Source organism: Agrilus planipennis, unplaced genomic scaffold (genome assembly GCF_000699045.2).
Source record: "Agrilus planipennis isolate EAB-ADULT unplaced genomic scaffold, Apla_2.0 scaffold131, whole genome shotgun sequence".
Taxonomy (NCBI): domain Eukaryota; kingdom Metazoa; phylum Arthropoda; class Insecta; order Coleoptera; family Buprestidae; genus Agrilus; species Agrilus planipennis.
Genome location: NW_020439549.1, coordinates 377,042 through 400,597, shown reverse-complemented (window position 1 = coordinate 400,597; position 23,556 = coordinate 377,042). Strand labels below are relative to the sequence as shown.

Below are 23,556 nucleotides of genomic sequence, written 5' to 3'. Positions count from 1 at the left end.
ATGCTTAAATCATTAAAACTACGCAACAGATTTCGATGCGGTTTTTTTAAAAGATAGAGTGATTCAAGAGGAAGGATTACATGTATAATACATGCATAATATAGTAGGGAAACACTGATAATTTTAGAGGTTTCTAATGTGATGTCGTAAATAAACACATTCTTTGCGCTTACATTGCTGAACTCTACGAGATAGATCAAAATAATGTACTACAATATTGTACATCTTAAAAGGGTCTACAAAAAAGTCCGGGATGGTATATGTCTATCTCTTAGGGATAACCCACAATAACCATTTTTATCCTTTACTTTTTATGAGAAATAATGACTTATTTACGAAGCGATTGTAAGCAATACTGCATTAATTCTTATCTAATTAAGTACCTTAAGTACATTGTGCATTTAATATACAACAATATGGCCCTTTACAGCATGTAATTTAAATGAATATTTTCCAAGATATTACAGATTTAAAATGCAGGGACATAGCGGTTGCGGCGGTACCGGCCGGGAGGCCGGTTTGTATTGTCTAATGACAAAAACATTGTGAATGTTGTATATAAAGACATTCTGTAGTATATTTAGTATGTTCAGGGGGTATCTTTTGAAGATTTCACCTTCTCGATAATAATCTAAACAAAACAAAAATATACATATTTAGTATCAGCATTGCACCTGTGCGAAGCTGGGGCGGATCGCAAGTAGATAATAAAAGTACACTTATTTTAGAGATTCCTTATTTATTTACTTTATTAAAAGCCAAAATATATTGCTAAAGAAAGTACCACGACATATAAGGAGACAGACATATGACTCATAGTATTCTCTGATCCGGAAACGCACATGGTATCGCCATCTCCAATGCATGCTGCATACGCCATTACATGCGGGATGACATTTTGTTCATTAACACCGGTTAACAAGTGTGCCCACGGACCCTTCGAAAAAATTCCCACATCGTCACCACCGTGAGTTTCACTTCTTCTATATACCATACCGGGGTATACGTAGTCCTTAGTTCCTGTAAGCCAAAATAGCTCGGTTTTTAATAGATTTTATGGGGTAATCTTAATGCCTAATTAATATTTTCCTTTTTCTTTATTAATTTTGGCCCCTCCCCAAGTAATGGTAGCTTTTCCTACCGCCCCAATCTATTCCCCCTTCCTCTCCCGTGTAATATTGGTCTTTAGACCCTAGAGGATTACATACCTAAAGCTGGGTCTCCAGTTAAATTGTGTCTTCCGCTGTTCGAGTCCAATCCGTTGTATACTCCATTGGCATAACTCAAGGTAAGATAAGGTAAACCATCATCGGCTGCACCAGATATTCCTTTTATATCGTTACCTCTACTGGGATACCCATTTATGGTCATTGTGTGAGCATGATCGGCTGTGACGACAATTAACGTTTCCTCGGAATTGGTTAAGTTTTCTGCGACACTGACCGCTTTAGAAAATGCAACCGTTTCGGCCAGGGCTTTCACAGCAAGTAGATTATGATGGGCCATGTCTATTCTTGCACCTTCAACGAACAGGAAGAATCCTTCGTCCCCTTTCGAAAGAAGCTTGATAGCTGCTTCCGTCATTTCCGCGACAGAAGGCTCAGTATCTGTAAAATATTTTTTGTTAAAGTAAAATGGTTACTATCAAGTAACTGGCACTGGATCGCCATCTATAAAAAGGATTTACTACTAACTGTAATATGTCATAGTGTTTGAAAAGGTCTTGCAAAGGTACTTGTTAAATTGAGATGTAAAACTGAACACGACCCACACAAGTAAACCGGTTCGATGATTAGGGGTCGAGACTTCCCATACGATGTTGAGTCGATCGGAATTCCCCTTTAACACACACTTTCTTTTATTAAATCGCGGCCATCTTCATTTTAAGAAAAGAGTTGCTACACAGCTGCTTCTTTTGCCTGTTTTAATAAAATGGTTCTCTATCATAGTTACAGGGACCATTTTCTTAAAATTCCTAGGATGCCCCCCCCAACCTCCTCAAACACTTTGAAATACTACATTTAGCAGTAAATATATACGGATGGTCATACACTGCCAGTTACTCGATATTAATCATTTTGTTCGCATGGAACAAGTTCGATTTGGTTTCTGATTTATCGAAATCATCTACCAGTGACGTCCTGGTGAAGACTCATGATTCACACCTAGTGTTTTCGATAAATTGATGACATAGGATTTAATAATAGTAAATGCATGTATCGATTATTAATTTCATGATGTGCACTTGATGTTATTAAGTTCGTGGAATTTGATCGATAACAGATTATAAGTATTTAAACGTGGTGTTAATTGTCAAACGAATGGATCAAGGTCCAATGCGTAGATATTATTGTAGTATCGGGAATGCGTGCCTTTTAGTTTATGGTAGGCTTAAAGTAATTTACGAATAGTTTGTAATTTTAAGGGATTAAGCAATTGTTATCCGTATGTTTAGAATAAGAAGCAAAATATTTTTAAGCAATAAACTTTAAGAAAACTGCTGCGTCCTCTCCAGCCGTACGGTTTTATTAGCTGACTGAAGGTACCGTGAGAAAGTGACAAAAATTGACACGTGCAACGTTGGGGTAAAGAGAGACAGAGAGGATATACTTGACCGAGGGTCTCAAAAACATTACGGTCAGTCTTGCGGGGGAGAGTTGAATCAGTTCTCGAAGACAGCGGTTGTAGAGGATCGAATTTGTACGAACTTATGATATGTTCATTTTGTATTTCATTTTATTTAATAAACACTTTTAATTCTTTCGAATTCTAAACTAACAATCACTATTATTAGTCCCATATTATTCTTAGATGATACCTCATCGCCTACTTGAATCTATTTTAAAAATGTAATTTCGTTATGTTTAACTTCCTTTTACCTGCATTTCTGTCCAATTCGTAATTCATATGATCGCTGGTAAACAAACCCAGAACATGGTCTTCGTTAGTCAAATTAAGTAAGCCTTCTCGGTTGTAAACGTAGGCATAGGAGCTACCAGACTGGGCCTTGAGGTTTTTCCACGTGTCTATTAGGTTCACACCATCTGATCGATAACCCGCATTGCCGTTTTCGTCACTTGCAGTTTGGTTAAAAAATTCGGATTTTCCACCTCCGAAGATGACGTTCATCTTTTGCCCAACGTTGTTGAATATCATTTGTGATGCGATGTCGCGACATACCCTTGGATCTTCTCCATCCCTTAGGATGTCGGTGTCTGACTCCCAATTTCGGTAGGAAGAGTGAGCGTAGAGGGCTAAAACATTAAAAAATGGACTGTTGGTACTTCTCTTTTAAGATCCCAATGCATTGCTGCTAAGTGTTGTAGGTTGTAGTCCACTTACGCAAAAATAATTTATATTTTTGTCTAATCTTTTCATCTAACTTTATAAATGTATTAATGTTATTTTTGTCAAGTGGGTGTTCCAACACTTTACACGCAAAAGATAATTTTAAAAATTCTAGATCTTTGCAAATTAATCACACTTGAGACTACACTTATTTATATTATCGATATCACATACTTGAACGAATTAAAAACGCATTACCTGGTTTTCATGGAAAGTATAGAAGTTTTTTTTCCTTATGGTTTTAATATTAATTACAAATTGCGTTCTTTATTTCAATTAATACTCACGTGCAGGTGATGCATGGGTAACTCTAGCGGTAGTTACAAGTCCGGTTCTCATTCCAGCGTTCTGAGCCCATTCCGCAATGGATGACACATGGTTATTCTCATCCAACATGGCGGCGCAGTCTCTCACTGTTACCGCTGCGCTAACTCCTACGGCATTATAATTTGTTTTAACCCCTGTTAAGTAAGCGGTTGCCGAAGCTGCGGAATCAGTAACTTGTGAATCAGCGCAGTAAGTCTAAAAAGGAATAAGTCAACTTAGTACTGGGCAGGTGAATACTGTCTCAAGAACTTAGAAAAAATTTAATGTTTGAAGACTCTGGATTTTAACTGTGTCTTATTGATGCAATCACAATGACAAATCATCTAGAACAGTTCAGAAACAGCGTTGGAGATCCTGCATCGACAACGTGAAGCTTCTAAAGATTCCCTTTGTGATAGGAGACGAAACGTCGAACATTTTTGACAACGTCCTGATTCGTCATGGGGATTTCATCAATAAGATACAACTTCAATCTGGAAATCCAGTTTCTTCGGACATCCGCGAAAGCCGAAACCAACTTCTAATTTAATGTTTGCTTTAAATAAATTTTAGAAATTTCCAAAAGCAATGTCAAAGACAAATTACTTCTTTATACTGTATATTACAAAAAAATTAAAGGGATAATAAAGTAATGTCTTTATCTTTAATTATGATTAAAAAAACTACCCCATATTAGACGGAGTTTCCCCTCCTGTGGTCATATCATCATATGACAGGCTTGACTTTTTACAAAATTTATTACCTTGGACAGCCCCATGAAAGGAAACTGCTCAAAGGATAATTGTTGTTCTTCTCCCGAACGTCCCTCATTTTGCCCTTTATATATTCTGCTCGCTGTCACAGTTGGAAGAGACATTCCATCTCCCATAAATAGTATAATATTTTTGGCCTTACCTATAAAAAAAGTTATAAATATGTGGTCTGGGTTCGATCAGGAAGGTCCACATGACTAACTTCCCAGTGTCCTATTTATCATTATTTTTATTATTATTGTACGTACTATTGCTATGTGTCTATTCGTATATTTTTCTTATCAATTTTTTTATACAAATATTATACAAAAAAATGGCTGGACCGATATTACTAAACATCTAATCAGTTTTTAATTGTGTGATTATGAGTTAAATGCAATTAGTTCCATGTCGATATCATTTTTTCGCTGTCGAAATAATCGAGAAAAAAATTATTCTAAACGAACATACGCACATATAGGCACACCACTTAAAAATTACAGAATTCACAGAATCGGACCCACTACTATAACTTCTTACTGGGAAAACAACTACATAGAACGCAAATTATAAATAATATTGTTTATCCATCGCAATAGTTCCTGAGATAATGTAGGAGTCAAAAGCAAATCCTTGTATTTAAAAGCTCCGAATTACATCGCGCCTCAGAATTAATGCACCAATAGAAAAGTTCGTTTTTTTGCAAACCGCTAAAATAATTTTTACGATTTACCATCTCTATTAATAAAATAAATACACACTAATGAAGCTTAAGATGTACCAAATATTGAAAATAAAATTTAATTGTTAGGAACACAAACAAGTCTCTCTACTATAAGAAGATCTAAATTGTCCCACAAATTCTCTAAGGATCTGGACTGCCAGGCGGTCAGTCTACTGTCTCAATGTTCCAGGGATCGGGAATTTGTGGTGTCCTGGGCTAATACTACTTAGGGACCTATCTAATTACTATACTAATTGCTATTTTATCAAAAAGCTTTTGTCTATAATGATGTAGATATATGCGTTATAGAAAAAAAATTAGACAATAATATATTTTGACACAGTTCTAACAATAACAAAACCAATTTGTCACTTTGACAACGAGAACAGAATCGAAGAAAAAAGACAAAATTGCGACGGGCTATAAGCTGCGGCCAGTCCCCCTTAATAAACGCGCGAGAAAATGTAGAAACAAGCAACGGGGAATTCCCAGTACCGTTCGATAGACGCGCATACGGCTTTATAGATGGCAGGGTTCTCAACCTTATGATGGGATTTTTTTTCAATTTTGGATATTTTTTTCTTCACAATATTATTATTCTCGGTAGAAGCTGAGGGCCCTTTCTATCAACGGAGACCTGGGCTGCAGCCCAAAAAGCTTTTAAGTAGACCCGCCCTTACAATGTTTTAGGCTACATTTTAAAGAAAAAATGGTAAAAACCGGTTCAGTGGTTTGCGAGAAAATTAAACTTGAATGCCACTTTTCTAGTGGTATCATAAAAATATTTATAAACTTAAATAAACGATAATTCACATTTAAATATATAGCCCCTTTAAAATTAAATCGATTTCAATGATTTTACACCTGTATTGTAGTTGATTGTTTTAAGTTTGTTGGAAATTGCCTGTTGTGCGCTAGATTTCCAGAAAGCTGCCGTCTTTTCTACTGGAGATACTGAGGCAGGTGCCGAGAAGTCCCTATCATGTACAGCCCTTTCCAAAAATGGATGTGAAAATGGATCTGCAATAATACACAATAAAATTCATAAATATATGTATAGACCTTTACATATTTTTTTAATTATTTTAATTTTATCACTTTCATACTACAGGATACTTGTCTGGAACAGATTGATAAAATATGACAGATAAAAATACACGTCTACGTAATACAGCATNGATTCCTGAAAGCAGACTGAAGAGGGCCTTCCGCCCTACCCTCCGGCGTAGTCCGGAGGGACTACCCGCCCACCAGCAATACTGGCTGGTGGGAATGAAACACCCAAAAGTGTTTTCCTACCACCTTCGGACTACACCGGAAGGTAGGGTGTAAGGCCCTCTTGAGTCACCTTTCAGGAATCGTGGGAATGGATGGGTGGTGGTTCGGGTGAGAAAGATGAGACGGACGAAGTGAAGACAGAAGAGAATGAAAGATTATCTTTGGAATATTACTACCCCAGCATTTGCCTAGGTGATCCAAGAAAACTTAGACCGGGGAAGACGGACGCAGAATCGAACCGGCGTCCTCCCGAATGCTAAGAAATAGTCCAAACCTCTAAGTTATGCCACTCGATAAACTACCGCTCCTCATCCACTCCTGGATAGGGAAGAGATAGAGACAAGTCTGTTGCACTTGCATGATCTTTGTACTTGTACGTCGGTTGTTCGTGCTTGCGGTGTCGACGAGGCACAGTAAGTGGTTTTCTCGAGGTTTGACACATTCGGTATATATTCGATGACACACAGGCACGAGTCGCCACTGACTTCTAGTGTTATTGGGAAAACTGCGGTAATTCTTTATTATATTTTGAAATCATACACAAAACACATGTCTGAGCTAAATTCTCACGTGTTTGAGCTGTAACACGACCAGTAACAAAACGTGATAACAATTTACAATGCACGTAACACACACCTGAATTTTCATCCTATTAACTTACATTATATCATCACACCTATTTGTTATCAAGGATTGCTATCAAGACGCACTCACTTTTGTTAAATTTCTTCAAGATAATTGTAATATTGTCTACAGTAACAACAAGTTTATTTATTAGGCATCATTAACTACTTGTACATCTTTTTTATCTACGTTTGGTAATTTAATAATTAAAATTTTTGAGAAGATATTCAAAGCAATATTTACTCATTTACTTTTAATTTGCATCCAAATTTGAAAAAACTTCAAAATTTTGCAATCTAAAGGAGTGAGTAAAAGATATGGGTTAATGTTGAACTAAAGGAAGTTCTTCGCTAGTAAATTTCCTTTCTACCATCAACAAAGAAACACTTCAAAAAAAATTTTTTGGATTTTTCATCCCCACCAGCTACTAATGCTGGTGGACGGGCAGACTTCTTGGACTGGACGGAGGATCCTCTTCGGCTTCTATTTAGCAATCGTGGAAATGGATGTGTGGTGGTTGGGGTGAGAAAGATGAGACGAACAAAATGAAAAGAGTGAAAGATTATCTGTAGACTATTAATACCACACCATTTGCCTAAATGACCCAAGGAAACCACCGAAAAACTTGGACCACTGTAGACGGATCGGGATTCCTTCTGAATGCTAAGTAATGGTCTAAACTTCTGGATCCATGTCACTAGATACTTATCTTTTGGGTTAGTCTTCTAGAATCAAATCTTCGTCTTGCCTGACATCTTGCTATTTATCAATCACTAATAATGGTATTCCTGAATCTCATGAACCGTAACCTTGAGTTGCCCATTTGACAAAACTCCGCACGCTCATTGATTTCTACATTTCTACCTTTTAAAAACATTGATCGTCACTCTTAACAGTTCATCTGGAGTTTCATTCCAGGCTAACAGCCAGATCAATGTTTTCGTAATGTAGCTAATACAGTATGAATTCAGTGAGGTACGTCCTTCACGCATATGAAAGTTCATGAGATTTTGAGGATGCTTTACATCAATTACAATGTAACTCATTCTTTGTGAATTTATTTTATCTCCATTATTATTGATTTATTGATAGTATCTTTTCGATAACTTTTATTGAAGAATAATAAATAATCTGGGTAGATAAAACTCATTTATTTACGACACTTAGATAATGTTTCGGCTGTTATCGTATCCATCGTCTATTTACATTACAAACAGTATATTCATTTCCAATGCAAGCAGCAAATGCCATTACATGAGGTATTTTGTTCATTGACACCTGTTAACAAATAAGCTCTTTTCTGTTCAATAGTTTTGATAATTACTTGAATTTTAATTTTATCACTTTCATACTACAGGATACTTGTCTGGAACAGATTGATAAAATATGACAGATAAAAATACACGTCTACGTAATACAGCATTTATCTAATAAAATAAAGTATTATACAGATTAGTGTTCTTTGTCGTTACATTTGCAAAATTAAACAATTAAAAAGGTAATCTATCAAATGTGATACGTCTGTATTATATCGTAAATAAAATACCTAAATTGTTACGTAAACTGCTGATTGGAAATACAGTTTATTTCCATTTGAGTTATAATAAAATAATAAAATTTTGCAGATCTTTGTAAGTGGAGTTTCGCATATGATACACACTTGCATGCAATTTAATTGAAGTTAAATATGTAAAATATTCATGACGANTTATTTTATCTCCATTATTATTGATTTATTGATAGTATCTTTTCGATAACTTTTATTGAAGAATAATAAATAATCTGGGTAGATAAAACTCATTTATTTACGACACTTAGATAATGTTTCGGCTGTTATCGTATCCATCGTCTATTTACATTACAAACAGTATATTCATTTCCAATGCAAGCAGCAAATGCCATTACATGAGGTATTTTGTTCATTGACACCTGTTAACAAATAAGCTCTTTTCTGTTCAATAGTTTTGATAATTACTTGAATTTTAATTTTATCACTTTCATACTACAGGATACTTGTCTGGAACAGATTGATAAAATATGACAGATAAAAATACACGTCTACGTAATACAGCATTTATCTAATAAAATAAAGTATTATACAGATTAGTGTTCTTTGTCGTTACATTTGCAAAATTAAACAATTAAAAAGGTAATCTATCAAATGTGATACGTCTGTATTATATCGTAAATAAAATACCTAAATTGTTACGTAAACTGCTGATTGGAAATACAGTTTATTTCCATTTGAGTTATAATAAAATAATAAAATTTTGCAGATCTTTGTAAGTGGAGTTTCGCATATGATACACACTTGCATGCAATTTAATTGAAGTTAAATATGTAAAATATTCATGACGAATTTGCGCCTATTAATTACTAGAATTATTAAAATTGTTCTGGATTTTTACCGCTTTTCCAAAGATAATACACGGAAACCACACACATGGGTAGTTTCTAATTGTTAACTAAAAAAGATGCCGAATACGCGACTATCTACGGATCTTAACTTAAATATTAAACACGAATGTAAACTTCATCAAAATTATTATTTCATACTAATTTTATAAGTAACAATTGTTTCGTCGTAAGTACTTAATTCAATTCATCAGACTTCAGTATTTACTACTTTATTTTTATGTTGATGTTTAAATTCGATTATTGTTATTATTGTGTTTACAACTACGTTTTTGAATTTAAGTAGAATAAAGTCTAATAAGTATATATTCTAAAGTTTATGAAACGAATAACACCCAATCAGTAATAATTATTTTTAAAATATGTTCGTTTAATTTTTAATCCTTTTTCAGGGCCGGATTTAGGGGGAGGGATAGATAGGGGCGCCAAAGTCAAAGATTGTTGAAAGGACATGTAATACTGTTAAGCAATCAATTACTTTTTGACTAAATTAAATTTGATTAAAATTCATATCTGCTCTTAGATATAATCCTTGTTGTGATGAATTGTAGATATAAATATCACTAAATAGTATAAAACAAAGTCGCTTCCCACTGTCTGTCCCTATGTATGCTTAAATCATTAAAACTACGCAACAGATTTCGATGCGGTTTTTTTAAAAGATAGAGTGATTCAAGAGGAAGGATTACATGTATAATACATGCATAATATAGTAGGGAAACACTGATAATTTTAGAGGTTTCTAATGTGATGTCGTAAATAAACACATTCTTTGCGCTTACATNTGGAGCGCGTAGTTGTACGGGTGCGGAAAAAAAAGGTTAGAAGCGTTCGAAATGTGGTGTCATAGGCGGATGATGTGGATGCCGTGGATAGAGAAGGTTAGAAATGAAGAAGTGTTAGAAAGAATAGGTGAACAGAGGGCTCTATGGAAGTCAATAAGTAGTAGGCGAGATAGGTTAGTAGGACACCTTCTCAGGCATGAAGGGCCAGTCAGACACATATTAGAGGCAGAAATGGGAGTTAGAAGGGGTAGAGGTAGGTTTAGATTAGATTACTGTTCACAAATAGTTAAGGATATGGGTTGTTCTAGTTTTGGGGAAATGTGAAGATTAGCTGAGGATAGGAAGGAGTGGAGGTGCGTGTCCAACCAGTCTTAGCACTGATAACTTTAGGATGATGATGAATCTATTCAATGGATATTTAATGTATATTATTAATATTAAATGATAGTGTAAATGGCAATCTCTAAACAAATAAGAAACTAAAAAAATGTTATCTTTACCTCCACAACTAACAGTTCTTACAATTAATCGTTTTCCCTGAGATCCGTACAAATCATGCATCATCTATTTCCACAGATGAAATGAAACTAAATATTCCTTTAGGCACACCCATCTTTCATTATATCAGCGCACTTCAAAGTTATTGAGAGTTGCTGTTTGTAACTTATATCAAGATTATAATAAGTTTTAGCTGCATAATACCATGAATGCGGGAAACTATTGGAGTTGTACCTTTTGAGGCAATCAGTCCTATTAATTCATTTTGTATATTTCTACAGTAATAGTGGCCAGCTATATTACCCTCCAATTCCAGGATGCCAATAGTTAAATAACCACTAAAAACTCTTTTCCTTTTAAAGTAAATGATTTGTCAAATGGCCTTTGTGTTTTGTTAGACTTGATATCAAACAGTCGACAACAAAAAACAAAAGGCATAATTTTTTGTTAAGGATGTGAATTGTTCTATTTTTGGGAAAATCCGAAGATTAGCTCAGGATAGGAAAGGGTGGAGGTGCGTGTCCAGCCAGTCTTAGGACTGACGACCTTATGATTTCTATCTTTCGGACAATTACTCAGTTTTCCCAATTTCCATTGCAACTTTTCAATTTATTGATCACTCAAACCTTATTCGAACTATAAGGACTATTTGTCAAGAAATTGGATTAGTTACATCCGTTAATAATTACCACCTTCTGCGTTTGGGATATGTTGGAGGAAGAATTAAGTAAAAGATATGTTAAGACTGATACATACATGTCGATAATTTTATTAAGTAAACAGTTACAATTTATGATTTACAAGAAGGTAGTGCACTAATTTATTCTTAATAGAAAATATAAAAAAAAAAGTCATTTGTCGTTGTTAATTTTAACTGACCATGCCCAGTCATTTGATACAAGGTTCCTCTCCGGAAAATTGATACATAGAGTTTGATTTTCAAACACCCACTGCAACAAAAATTTAAATAGTAATAAAACTGAGGACAATGGATGTCAGGATGTAAAGAGTTACAAGAAATTCATGGTTTCGGTTGAAGCTACAAAGTTGTTCATAAGTTTTATAAAAATTAGAAATGATGTATGACTACTAGTCACTAAACTATCTATTTGTCAATACTTTTTTTGGGATTTCGTCCACTACTTTCAAGCATGGTAGATAACGATTTAATTTTAATTTCCAGGATAATGCCAACTTCCTGCATTTACTAACAACCTTTAACTTTTTTCATTAACCCTAATGGTATAAAATTCCCTGCCATTTTCTGCGCTTCCCAAGTATATTAGGAGGTAGGCAAATATTATAATATTTTGTTAAATTATTGTTTCAATTGATTATTAAATGCACTAAATATACCCCCTCCAAATACTTCTCTTTATCTGAAGTGCATGAAAAATACTTAATAATTTATAAAAAAATCAACAAACAGATTGTGGTGCATCTTGCATTTGTCACTCTGTGCACATAAGAGATCAATCTTATAGGTATCATATCATGTTCTTTCACGCGGACATTCAAAATCGTTAAATTCTAATACTAAACAATAATTACAAAGAGAATTAGAATTTGAATAAAATATGTGTCTTATATTTGCATATCTTATCAAATTTCCAGTTTGAAGAACATTACTTTGATAATTTAAAGTGTTTAGTTCAAAAAGTAAAAGTAAAAGTACTTCCCACAATATCTCATTAGAGCTATTTTTAAAGCGTCGTAACTATAACACATTTTGCAGGAAAATAATTTCGGATTGAGATCTAATAAGATCGAAATCAGTTTTGGCAATTTCGATAGCTAAATTAATGATCAAGGACTTATACAGTAATAAGATCGTATAATTCCGCTAACAGAATTATGTCAGTAATTCTGTTCTCTACGCCTTTGTGTTATCCCTTCATGTAATATGAGTCGTTAATATTTCTAATTGTAAAATCGTTTTCCCTGAGATCCGTACAAATCATGCATCATCTATTTCCACAGATGAAATGAAACTAAATATTCCTTTAGGCACACCCATCTTTCATTATATCAGCGCACTTCAAAGTTATTGAGAGTTGCTGTTTGTAACTTATATCAAGATTATAATAAGTTTTAGCTGCATAATACCATGAATGCGGGAAACTATTGGAGTTGTACCTTTTGAGGCAATCAGTCCTATTAATTCATTTTGTATATTTCTACAGTAATAGTGGCCAGCTATATTACCCTCCAATTCCAGGATGCCAATAGTTAAATAACCACTAAAAACTCTTTTCCTTTTAAAGTAAATGATTTGTCAAATGGCCTTTGTGTTTTGTTAGACTTGATATCAAACAGTCGACAACAAAAAACAAAAGGCATAATTTTTTGTTAAGGATGTGAATTGTTCTATTTTTGGGAAAATCCGAAGATTAGCTCAGGATAGGAAAGGGTGGAGGTGCGTGTCCAGCCAGTCTTAGGACTGACGACCTTATGATTTCTATCTTTCGGACAATTACTCAGTTTTCCCAATTTCCATTGCAACTTTTCAATTTATTGATCACTCAAACCTTATTCGAACTATAAGGACTATTTGTCAAGAAATTGGATTAGTTACATCCGTTAATAATTACCACCTTCTGCGTTTGGGATATGTTGGAGGAAGAATTAAGTAAAAGATATGTTAAGACTGATACATACATGTCGATAATTTTATTAAGTAAACAGTTACAATTTATGATTTACAAGAAGGTAGTGCACTAATTTATTCTTAATAGAAAATATAAAAANTCCACGGTCTTGTTTCGTAAATTGCTTCCCCGTTAACTGATAACCATTCCCCTATTTGAAGTAACCTTTCTTGGAATATAGGATCGATTGTGCCTTCTTTCGTGGGACCAACATTTAACAAAACATTTCCTACAACCATTAAAAACTTAGGTACCCACATGGTACACTGACATGGTTAGTAGAGTTAGAGCTAGTTTTAAGGAAATGGGAATATTTGAATTATGCAAGATAAGTGAGAAACAATTATTTCTTTAAATTACAATACTTTTCAATAACAACGCTTAATTTATAAATTCGAAAACGATTGTTAAAGGTGTATGTTTGGAGCGCGTAGTTGTACGGGTGCGGAAAAAAAAGGTTAGAAGCGTTCGAAATGTGGTGTCATAGGCGGATGATGTGGATGCCGTGGATAGAGAAGGTTAGAAATGAAGAAGTGTTAGAAAGAATAGGTGAACAGAGGGCTCTATGGAAGTCAATAAGTAGTAGGCGAGATAGGTTAGTAGGACACCTTCTCAGGCATGAAGGGCCAGTCAGACACATATTAGAGGCAGAAATGGGAGTTAGAAGGGGTAGAGGTAGGTTTAGATTAGATTACTGTTCACAAATAGTTAAGGATATGGGTTGTTCTAGTTTTGGGGAAATGTGAAGATTAGCTGAGGATAGGAAGGAGTGGAGGTGCGTGTCCAACCAGTCTTAGCACTGATAACTTTAGGATGATGATGAATCTATTCAATGGATATTTAATGTATATTATTAATATTAAATGATAGTGTAAATGGCAATCTCTAAACAAATAAGAAACTAAAAAAATGTTATCTTTACCTCCACAACTAACAGTTCTTACAATTAACGAGATTAACTCCCAAGGAGTCCGATAATCTTGTAGTTTAGTATGTTTTACATGACCCCATGATCCTTTGTAAACAGTAGTGGCGGACTCCCATTTATGCGTTTGGAGGATACCTTTTATTGAAAAGGGAAAATAATTGATGTAATTTAGGCAAACAAAACTTTTCCTATCTTGAATTTTGCAAACTGTTAACTACAATTCAGTAAGACTTAAGTATACACATGTAATGACATAAAAATGTGGCGTGGTCGTATCTTTTTTTTTGATATTTATTGCAAAATAATTAAAATTAAAAAAATTTCTTACCAGGATCATAGTGATCTTTACAATTGTAAAAATCTCCATGACGACATGAGCAGTTTATACCCCATCGGTCATTGACAACGACCGTATCGTTCACAGGACTTTCATTGTAGAGCCAGGCTAAGAATTGCGTAGACTGCCAATATGTATCAGGTGCTTCCCAATCACCATCAGACCATATAACTTCCGGTTTATATTTTTCAACCAGTTCGATCATTTCCGGCAAAATTTTTCGTGTAATGAAGTTGTTTTTCGAAAAGGAAGCCGCTCTNATTCACTTCCAAATCCTGGTACCGAATAAACACCCCAGTGCAAAAATATACCGAATTTTGCGTCATCGTACCATTGGGGTAATTTTCTACTATCTAAACTTTCCCAAGTGGGTTGAAACTCATTAACATTTCGTCCACAATCTTGACAATCGGTAACAATAACTGAAATACACGTTTTAAAAGTAAAACATATTGACAATAGTAATGAAGTGTATATCATTTTGATCGCACTTCTCTACACAGTAGGTATAAAAATGATGTTATTCCAACCGACTATAATTTATAGTCCTTGATCTTTTTTGGTAACAGCTAATAAACGTTTTAACACTCGTACAATTACAGTACAGTATAATAATTTCTAGATGTTCACTAACTATACTCTGAAACCTAATTCAAGCTCTGATTTGCCTTTATTTACTTAGTAAAGATTTAATTTGTCGTGGGTAACTAAAGGTTACGAAGTCGAGTGCTCTCTTTTATTTCCTGTAATCAATATGGCCGATAGCATGCTACACCTACATATTAGATAGTTTGCATTTACAATTACTACTTGTTAAAGGGCATAGACCAGATCAAGCGATTCATTTTATATATTTTTTTTAATTTCAAACAAATAATTAGTATTAAGCCAAGATTTTCACCAACTGACACCGCTTAATTGCAGACTATTAACTTCTATTTTTTCTGCAACTGTTTATGATATTGAGATGACGAGATGAAGCAAATTCATGTATTTAAGATAATAGAATATTTCTGAATAAACAACCACCGAAACGACGCTTAGGACGTGGATAACGGGGATAGAGAAGGATAGAAACAAAGAGGTATTAGAAAAAATATGAGAACAGAGGACTCAATGGAAGTCAATAAGAAATAGGCGAGATAGGTTGGTAGGACACCTTCTCATTCATGAAGGTCTAGTCAGAAACATATTAGAGGCAGAAACAGGAGTTAAAAGGAGTAAAAGCAGAGCTAGATTAGATTACTATTCGCAAATAGTTAAGGATGTGGGTTGTTCTAGTTTTGAGAAAATCCGAAGATTAGCTCAGGATAGGAAAGGGTGGAGGTGCGTGTCCAGCCAGTCTTGGAACTGACGACCTTATGATGATGACGGCAACGTCTGATAGTTCATCATTTGAAAGCTTTCTTGGGAAATTAGTTGCAAAGAACTGGCACTTATTTCTGTCTTTCGGAAAATTACCTAGTTTTGCATGTAGTAAAGGTTCTACCAATTTCCGTTGCAATTTTTCAATTTGTTGATTACTCAAACCTTATTCGAACTATAAGGACTATTTTTCAAAAAATTGGATTAGCTACATCCGTCAATAATTACCACCTTCTGTATTTAGGACATGTTGGAGGAGATTAAGTAAAAAATATGTTAAGACTGATAGATATATAGTAATAAATTTATTGGGTAAACAGTTACAATTTATGATTTACAAGAAGGTAGTGCACTAATTTATTCTTAATGGAAAATATAAAAAAGAAAATCATTTGCCGTTGGTAATTTTAACTGACCATGCCCAGTCATTTGATACAAGGTTCCTCTCCGGAAAATTGATAGATAGAGTATGATTTTCAAATACCCACTGCAACAAAAATTAAAATGGTAATAAAACTGAGGATAAAGGATGTCTGTCACTATTTTAAAAGGGTTAAAAGAAATTCACGGTTTTGGTTGAAACTACAAAGTTGTTCATATTTTTTTTATAAAAATTAGCAATGATGTATCATGTATGACCAATCACTGAACTATTTATTTTTCAAAACATTTTTTTTTGGGATTTCGTCCACTACTTTCAAAAATGGTAGATAACGATTTAATTTTAATTTCCAGGATAATGCCAACTTCCTGCATTTACTAACAACCTTTAACTTTTTTCATTAACCCTAATGGTATAAAATTCCCTGCCATTTTCTGCGCTTCCCAAGTATATTAGGAGGTAGGCAAATATTATAATATTTTGTTAAATTATTGTTTCAATTGATTATTAAATGCACTAAATTGGTATACGCCCCGCATTATTTAACTTACTATCATATCATGTTAAATCAAATTCCAAATTTAATATCGAACTTGTTTATTAAATGGCATATTGATTATATTACCTATATTTATTTCCTCAATATCTATATTAATATATATATATATATAGATATATATTCTCGTAAATTACCCATAAATATTGAGTTAATGGTACTTTGCTTTATTACAAAAAAACGAAAACCATTTTTTAATAAAAATGTTCATTACCTTTAATTTACGTGGATATCCAAGCAATGTGATTACAACTTGTCCAGTCTCGAAAAGACTTTTGTTTACATGTCCAAGTTTTAAAACATTATTGTCGGGCCATTTAAGGGTTGTGGCATAAATTACTCCAGGTTTGTGAGTATACCAGGTATCACCGATACTGTCGTTTTGATGCGTCCACGGTCTTGTTTCGTAAATTGCTTCCCCGTTAACTGATAACCATTCCCCTATTTGAAGTAACCTTTCTTGGAATATAGGATCGATTGTGCCTTCTTTCGTGGGACCAACATTTAACAAAACATTTCCTACAACCATTAAAAACTTAGGTACCCACATACTACACCAACATGTTTAGCAGTGTTAGAGCTAGTTTTCAGGAAATTGGAAGATTTGAATTATACAAGATGAGTAAGAAACAATTGATTTTTTTAAATTACAATACTAAAATGCTTTGTAATTAATTATCCTGTAATCTATTCAATGAAATGTCGTGAATATTAAAGGATAATCTTTAAACAAAGAAGAAACTAAAAAAATGTTATATTTACCTCCACAACTAACAGTTCTTACAATTAACGAGATTAACTCCCAAGGAGTCCGATAATCTTGTAGTTTAGTATTTTTTACATGACCCCATGATTCTTTGTAAACAGTAGTGGCGGATTCCCATTTATGCTTTTGGAGGGTACCTTTTATTAAAAAGGGAAAATAATTGATGTAATTTAGGTAAACAAAACTTTTCCTATCTTCAAAAGGGAAATGTTTTGTAGGAGTGTCATAAATAAATAATTAAGTATGTAAAAATTAAAAAAAGACGGTTTTGAATACTATCGAAATATTTTTCGATGTGAATTTACCCTGATCTAATCTAAATCTAGAACGAATTACGCAAAAGCACCATAATGGTATGTATCTACTGGAATTTTGCAAACTGTTGACTACAATTCAGTAAAACTTAAGTACACACATGGTAATGCCATAAAAATGTGGTGCGGTAGTATTTTTTTAGAATATTTATTGCAAAATAATTAAATTTAAAAAATTTTTACCAGGATCATAGTGATCTTTACAATTGTAAAAATCTCCATGACGACAGGAGCAGTTTTTACCCCATCGGTCATTGACAACGACCGTATCCTTCACAGGACTTTCATTGTAGAGCCAGGCTAAGAATTGCGTAGACTGCCAATATGTATCAGGTGCTTCCCAATCACCATCGGACCATATAACTTCCGGTTTATATTTTTCAACCAGTTCGATCATTTCCGGCAAAATTTTTCGTGTAATGAAGTTGTTTTTCGAAAAGGAAGCCGCNTGTAGAGCCAGGCTAAGAATTGCGTAGACTGCCAATATGTATCAGGTGCTTCCCAATCACCATCAGACCATATAACTTCCGGTTTATATTTTTCAACCAGTTCGATCATTTCCGGCAAAATTTTTCGTGTAATGAAGTTGTTTTTCGAAAAGGAAGCCGCTCTGTCAGCTTGATACATTGGATTAAACCATTCATATAACGAATGGTAAACGCCAAATTTAAGATTTGTTTTACTTCTAATTGCATTTGCAAGATCGCCTGTGTAGAATTAATAGAGAAAATTTAACTGAATTATATCTTCCATGTTTGTTTTTATTTACCCAATAAGTCTTTGTGTGGACCAACGTCTTTCGAATTCCAACTAAACGAAAACTCTGATGGCCATAGGGTGTAACCTTCGTGATGCTTACTTGTCAGTACAACGTACCTGTATTTTACAATTATTTAAAAAAAATAAAACTATTTCAAATTGCTGCTTTTGAAGAGGGATATACGTTATGTACTTAAAATGCTTTACACACCTTGCACCGGATTGTTTGAAAAGTTCGGCCCATTCTCCGGGTTCATAAAATTCAGCTGTGAAATCTCTAGCAAAATCTTGATATGTGAAGTTTGGGGGGTAATTGGACTTAAAGTATTGTACATAAGCAGGAGCATTATCTTAAGAAAAGGATGAGGTAATATAAATAAGCCGTTGCTTTGTTAATACTTATAGTACCTATTATGTATTAACGACCTTTTGTTCATATTATGAACAAACAGTAGTTAATTGAAAATAAAAAATAACACTGTGAATATTATTACAGCAATATTTACAGATACTGAAAGCTGAGTGTGTTCATAACCCAATCGGTAAATAAACAAATAATTCTAATTTCCAGTAGCCTCAGGTAGTCCTGATATTTTATCCTGATATGCTTGAATGCTTACACTTTAATAGATACAAAGAATAAGATGAAACATTTAAAAGTAATAAAATGCGAAACGTCGGTTATTAGCTGCGTGTTATGATAAATGAAATTATTTTTTTCTTATCTTTTTTCAATGATAAAAGCAGATTTTCTTTTAACATTAAGAACTTATCCAATGCTTTCGTAATATCCATGTAATATTTGGGTTTATCTTATTACACACACAAAGGTCGACAAAATGAATATGAAAATGTTATCGAAGAAATTACATCTGACGAAAGACGAAAAAATACTTCACAATTTTCATTTCTTGTTTATTATTTTTCAAAGAAAACTTACTTGCTAAACGATTCCAAAACCATTCACTTCCAAATCCTGGTACCGAATAAACACCCCAGTGCAAAAATATACCGAATTTCGCATCATCGTACCATTGGGGTAATTTTCTACTATCTAAACTTTCCCAAGTGGGTTGAAACTCATTAACATTTCGTTCGCAATCGTGACAAACGATAACGGTAGTTGAAATACACGTTTTAAAAGTAAAACATAATGACAATAGCAAAGAAATGTATATCATTTTGATCGCACTCCACTACACAGTAGGTACAAAAATGATGTTATTCCAACCGACTACAATTCATAGTCCTTGACCTTTTTTGATAATAGCTAATAAGCGTTTTAATACTCGTTACTATTACGTACAGTAAAGAATTTCTACGCAATTACCAACTGTACTCTGATAGAAACCTAATTTACGCTCTGATTCGTCTTTATTTACTTAGTAGAAGATTTAATTTGTCGTGGGTAACTAAAGGTTACGAAGTCGAGTGCTCTCTTTTGTTTCCTGTAATCAATACGACCGATAGCAAGCTACACCTACATATTACATAGTTTGCATTGACAATTACTATTTGTTAAAAGGCATATACCAAGACGAGCAATTCATTTTCTATTCTTTTTTTTTTATTTCATACAAGCAAATAATTAGTATTAAGTCAAGGTTTTCAGCAATTGGCACCGGTTAATTACAGACTATTAACTTTTATTGTTTCTGCAACCGTTTATGATATTGAGATGACGAGATGAAGCAAATTCATGTATTTAAGACAATATTTAAAATACGATCAATCATCTATTAAAAAAGAAGAACCAACAACAAAATCAAAATTTACACATTTCAAACATTTTATTTAATTATAAAAATTACAATTTCAGGCCGAAGGATTTAAAATTAATCGGGCAGCTAACAGGGGGTTTTATAAGTATTTCTGGAGAAGCAAAATTTTGTTTCTGATATTTTAATATCGATGTCACTCCCTTCTAACCAGTGGGTGATTGTATTTGAAACGTCTGTAATGATATGTAATGATACTATGTACAACAGCGAAACAGCAAAGACAAAAAAAGGATTTTTAATGCCATTTGTTTCGATAACCGAAGGTTTAGTATGTTCACAGTATACGACGGTCTAGCATAAATAATTAAAGTGAGTGTTACCACTAATACGTTGGTTGTTGTATTTCTTTCGTTGTTCTATAATATTTAATTTAAGCGGAAATATCGTACAATGAATGTGCAATAAGGATGCTTATAGTGTGTTTTAATAATTAATACCTTTAGATATAGTTTTTAATTGCAGAAGGTAATATTAACTATTAAGTGAAAGAAGTGAAAATGTTTTAGGTCAGATTGTGTTTAAGTTGTAAATTTTCTTGTTTATTTCTTAACAAAATGCCTCGTCGTTGTTGTTTCCGGTTGCAAGTCTCATTCTCGTANTCTTGTTTATTTCTTAACAAAATGCCTCGTCGTTGTTGTTTCCGGTTGCAATTCAAATTATAAATCATCTTTAAAAGTAATGAAAGTAATAAAAGTATGTTTATATTTTTATTCCCAAAAAAATGATTAAATGCGAAAAAAGTGCTGTACCTCGCAAAGATTGGAATATTCTGCAGTTTGCATATATCACTTTAACGAATGACATTATAAAAACAGTAAAAAAAGTATCCATTGCTGGTAATGTTTTGAATGTGCTTTTAACGTATCCTAAATTACAAGAGAATGATGAAACAAAAATTTAGAATGTTACCTAATCTATTGTCTTTTCTATTTTGTTCTTAATACAAAACAATAAAACATTCTTTTCGGTAATAATTCTTTATTATCAGTTCTTTTACATAAAAATATTTCCGATATAAATGTAAATTACCTAATACAAAAATAATAAAACATTCTTATATATTACTATAAATATTTTTTAAATTTACAGTATATTGTGAAAAACTTCATTTAATTGTTTACTTATACTTCGCGCAGTATAAAAAATATAATCTTGAATTAATAACATATAAGGACTATTTGATAAATTTTCGTAAATCCGAATTAGATAATTACCAATGAGCAAATGGCAATGCACAAATTTTTTTTCAAAAATTATCACATAATTTTCCCAATAATTAGGAAAATATTCCCTTAACATCATCCACATAGAAACAATATGCTGCTCAGTACTTTGTAAATATTTCACCTTAAAAGCTGTAAGTAGAAATAATCCCAAAGATAAGAAAAATATAAGAAGAAATATTGTTCTCAACACCCCAGAACCAGATGAGCTCCTCTGTTTTACAATTAAACGAGTCTGTAACAAAAATAAAATAAAATTATAAATCAACTGTGCTTCTTGATATTAAATTTGGGAAAAAAGGTGCACAATTTTATTTAATTGAAAAAAAAAGGAACACCTATGAACACAGTCGTAGGTATAAGTATTACAAAATGTAATGCATACCTCCTGTTCTTTTTCTATAATTTGTTCTGAGATTGTTTCTATCTCTTCTTTCTTAATGTTCTCCTTTGCCAAATTGTCATTCTTATCCTTCTGTCTTTGTTTCTTATCTTTCTTCTTCTTTTCCTGTTTTGCTTTATATGCTAGATTTTTAAGTATCTGCGCTTTCTGATCTATTTTCATTTGTTCCACCTTTTCATTCATTTCAGAGTAGAACTGAATAATACTTTTGGCACATAACTGGCATTGTTTATTGTCTAGACATGGACCAGCAATCTTAGCTATTGCTGGAACAAGTGGATTATCTTTTAAATCTAACCATTTTAAGTTCTTAAGTCCATGAAAACTCAAAGGTAAATGCTGCAACTGATTCTTGTATAAATCTAAATGAACCAATTTCTCCAAGTTCCCAAAATTTTCTGGTAGTTCTTTTAAGTTATTTTTGCTTAAATCAATCTTTGTTAAATTGGTTAACGTAGCAAAGTTATTCTGAAAGTAAAACGTCCAATAAAAAGTTCAGTATAATTAGTAAATGAATAACTCACTGGCAATCTTTCTAGGTGGTTGTTGGATAAATCCAAACTGTAAACTTTCTTCACAGAAGCCTTAAATATCGATGGTTATTAAAATGAATGTTTAAAAAAAGTAAATTTTACTTACTATTTCTCTTACAGGCACATCTTCTAGACTTAACATACTTAAATCAATTTCTCCATCCTCCACCTTGTCTTTCAGATTAATTTTCTTAGCTGGAGCCATCTCCTTTTGTGTTAAACTAAATATGTATTAACGATTTATAGAACCAAATAAATTAAGATTATTTTAGTTACTAATAAACAAATTTTACTTCAAGATACCGAATCAGAAATAAGATTGGTGAGCCAAACTGTTTGAATCGCACACGTCAACTGATTAACGTCAGATTGTCAAAGTCAAAATTCATGATAGCCAAACTTAATAGAATAAAACGTTTATCCCAATTTGGGCTTATATACAAATGATTGCCTTTTGGTATCATATAATTTTACTCCAAATGGTACAAAATAAAGAAACGCTTGCAATTCTGTACAAGAAGGAAATAAATTAAAGAAAAGTATTTGTTTTACTTAAATATTAGGTTGGTATAAATTTAAGAAGGAAAACAAAGTACAGGGACGTACTCAAACGTAATTTTAAAAAACTCCTCATTGATTTTTACCTAAGGTTTAATATAATTTGTTAAAAGAAAAGGCGTTTTAATAACTGCATGTTATTATCTAAATTAACAAGTTTTTGCATGAATATTAATAAACAATTCGTATTTTGACTTATTTCCATTTGAAATTTTCATTTGATACCTAGAGACCTGTCCTGTTAAATGTAGTAACAAAATTAATCATAATGTA

General features: G+C 33.0%; 4 protein-coding genes across 4 annotated transcripts; all 4 read right to left on the bottom strand.

Moving 5' to 3' along the window:
* Window positions 1-719: 719 nt before the first annotated feature.
* On the bottom strand, window positions 720-6,172 carry LOC108738339 (membrane-bound alkaline phosphatase-like; the record flags this gene model as incomplete). Its single annotated transcript, XM_018471720.1, has 6 exons — window positions 720-1,020; window positions 1,209-1,607; window positions 2,880-3,254; window positions 3,636-3,870; window positions 4,418-4,569; window positions 5,995-6,172. Coding segments are annotated over 6 exons (1,608 nt in total), but the record flags the coding sequence as incomplete, so codon positions are not given.
* Window positions 6,173-13,458: 7,286 nt separating this feature from the next.
* On the bottom strand, window positions 13,459-15,138 carry LOC112905925 (tissue alpha-L-fucosidase-like). Its single transcript, XM_025979352.1, is given in 4 exon segments — window positions 13,459-13,607; window positions 14,301-14,441; window positions 14,635-14,904; window positions 14,907-15,138. Coding segments are annotated over 4 exon segments (777 nt in total). The 5' UTR covers window positions 15,124-15,138.
* A 1,153-nt stretch (window positions 15,139-16,291) lies between these two features.
* Window positions 16,292-20,175, bottom strand: LOC108738338 (tissue alpha-L-fucosidase). The gene is made up of 8 exons (XM_025979353.1): window positions 19,726-20,175; window positions 18,997-19,135; window positions 18,796-18,902; window positions 18,514-18,733; window positions 18,210-18,352; window positions 17,709-17,849; window positions 17,161-17,465; window positions 16,292-16,495 (listed from the first exon to the last, which is right to left on the bottom strand). Exons 1-8 carry the CDS (start codon window positions 19,964-19,966, stop codon window positions 16,397-16,399), a joined length of 1,395 nt encoding a protein of 464 aa, XP_025835138.1. The 5' UTR covers window positions 19,967-20,175; the 3' UTR covers window positions 16,292-16,396.
* A 1,474-nt stretch (window positions 20,176-21,649) lies between these two features.
* LOC108738337 (leucine-rich repeat-containing protein 59) lies at window positions 21,650-23,192 on the bottom strand. The gene is made up of 4 exons (XM_025979350.1): window positions 22,832-23,192; window positions 22,717-22,776; window positions 22,175-22,660; window positions 21,650-22,024 (listed from the first exon to the last, which is right to left on the bottom strand). Exons 1-4 carry the CDS (start codon window positions 22,928-22,930, stop codon window positions 21,650-21,652), a joined length of 1,020 nt encoding a protein of 339 aa, XP_025835135.1. The 5' UTR covers window positions 22,931-23,192.
* Between the last annotated feature and the right edge of the window lie 364 nt (window positions 23,193-23,556).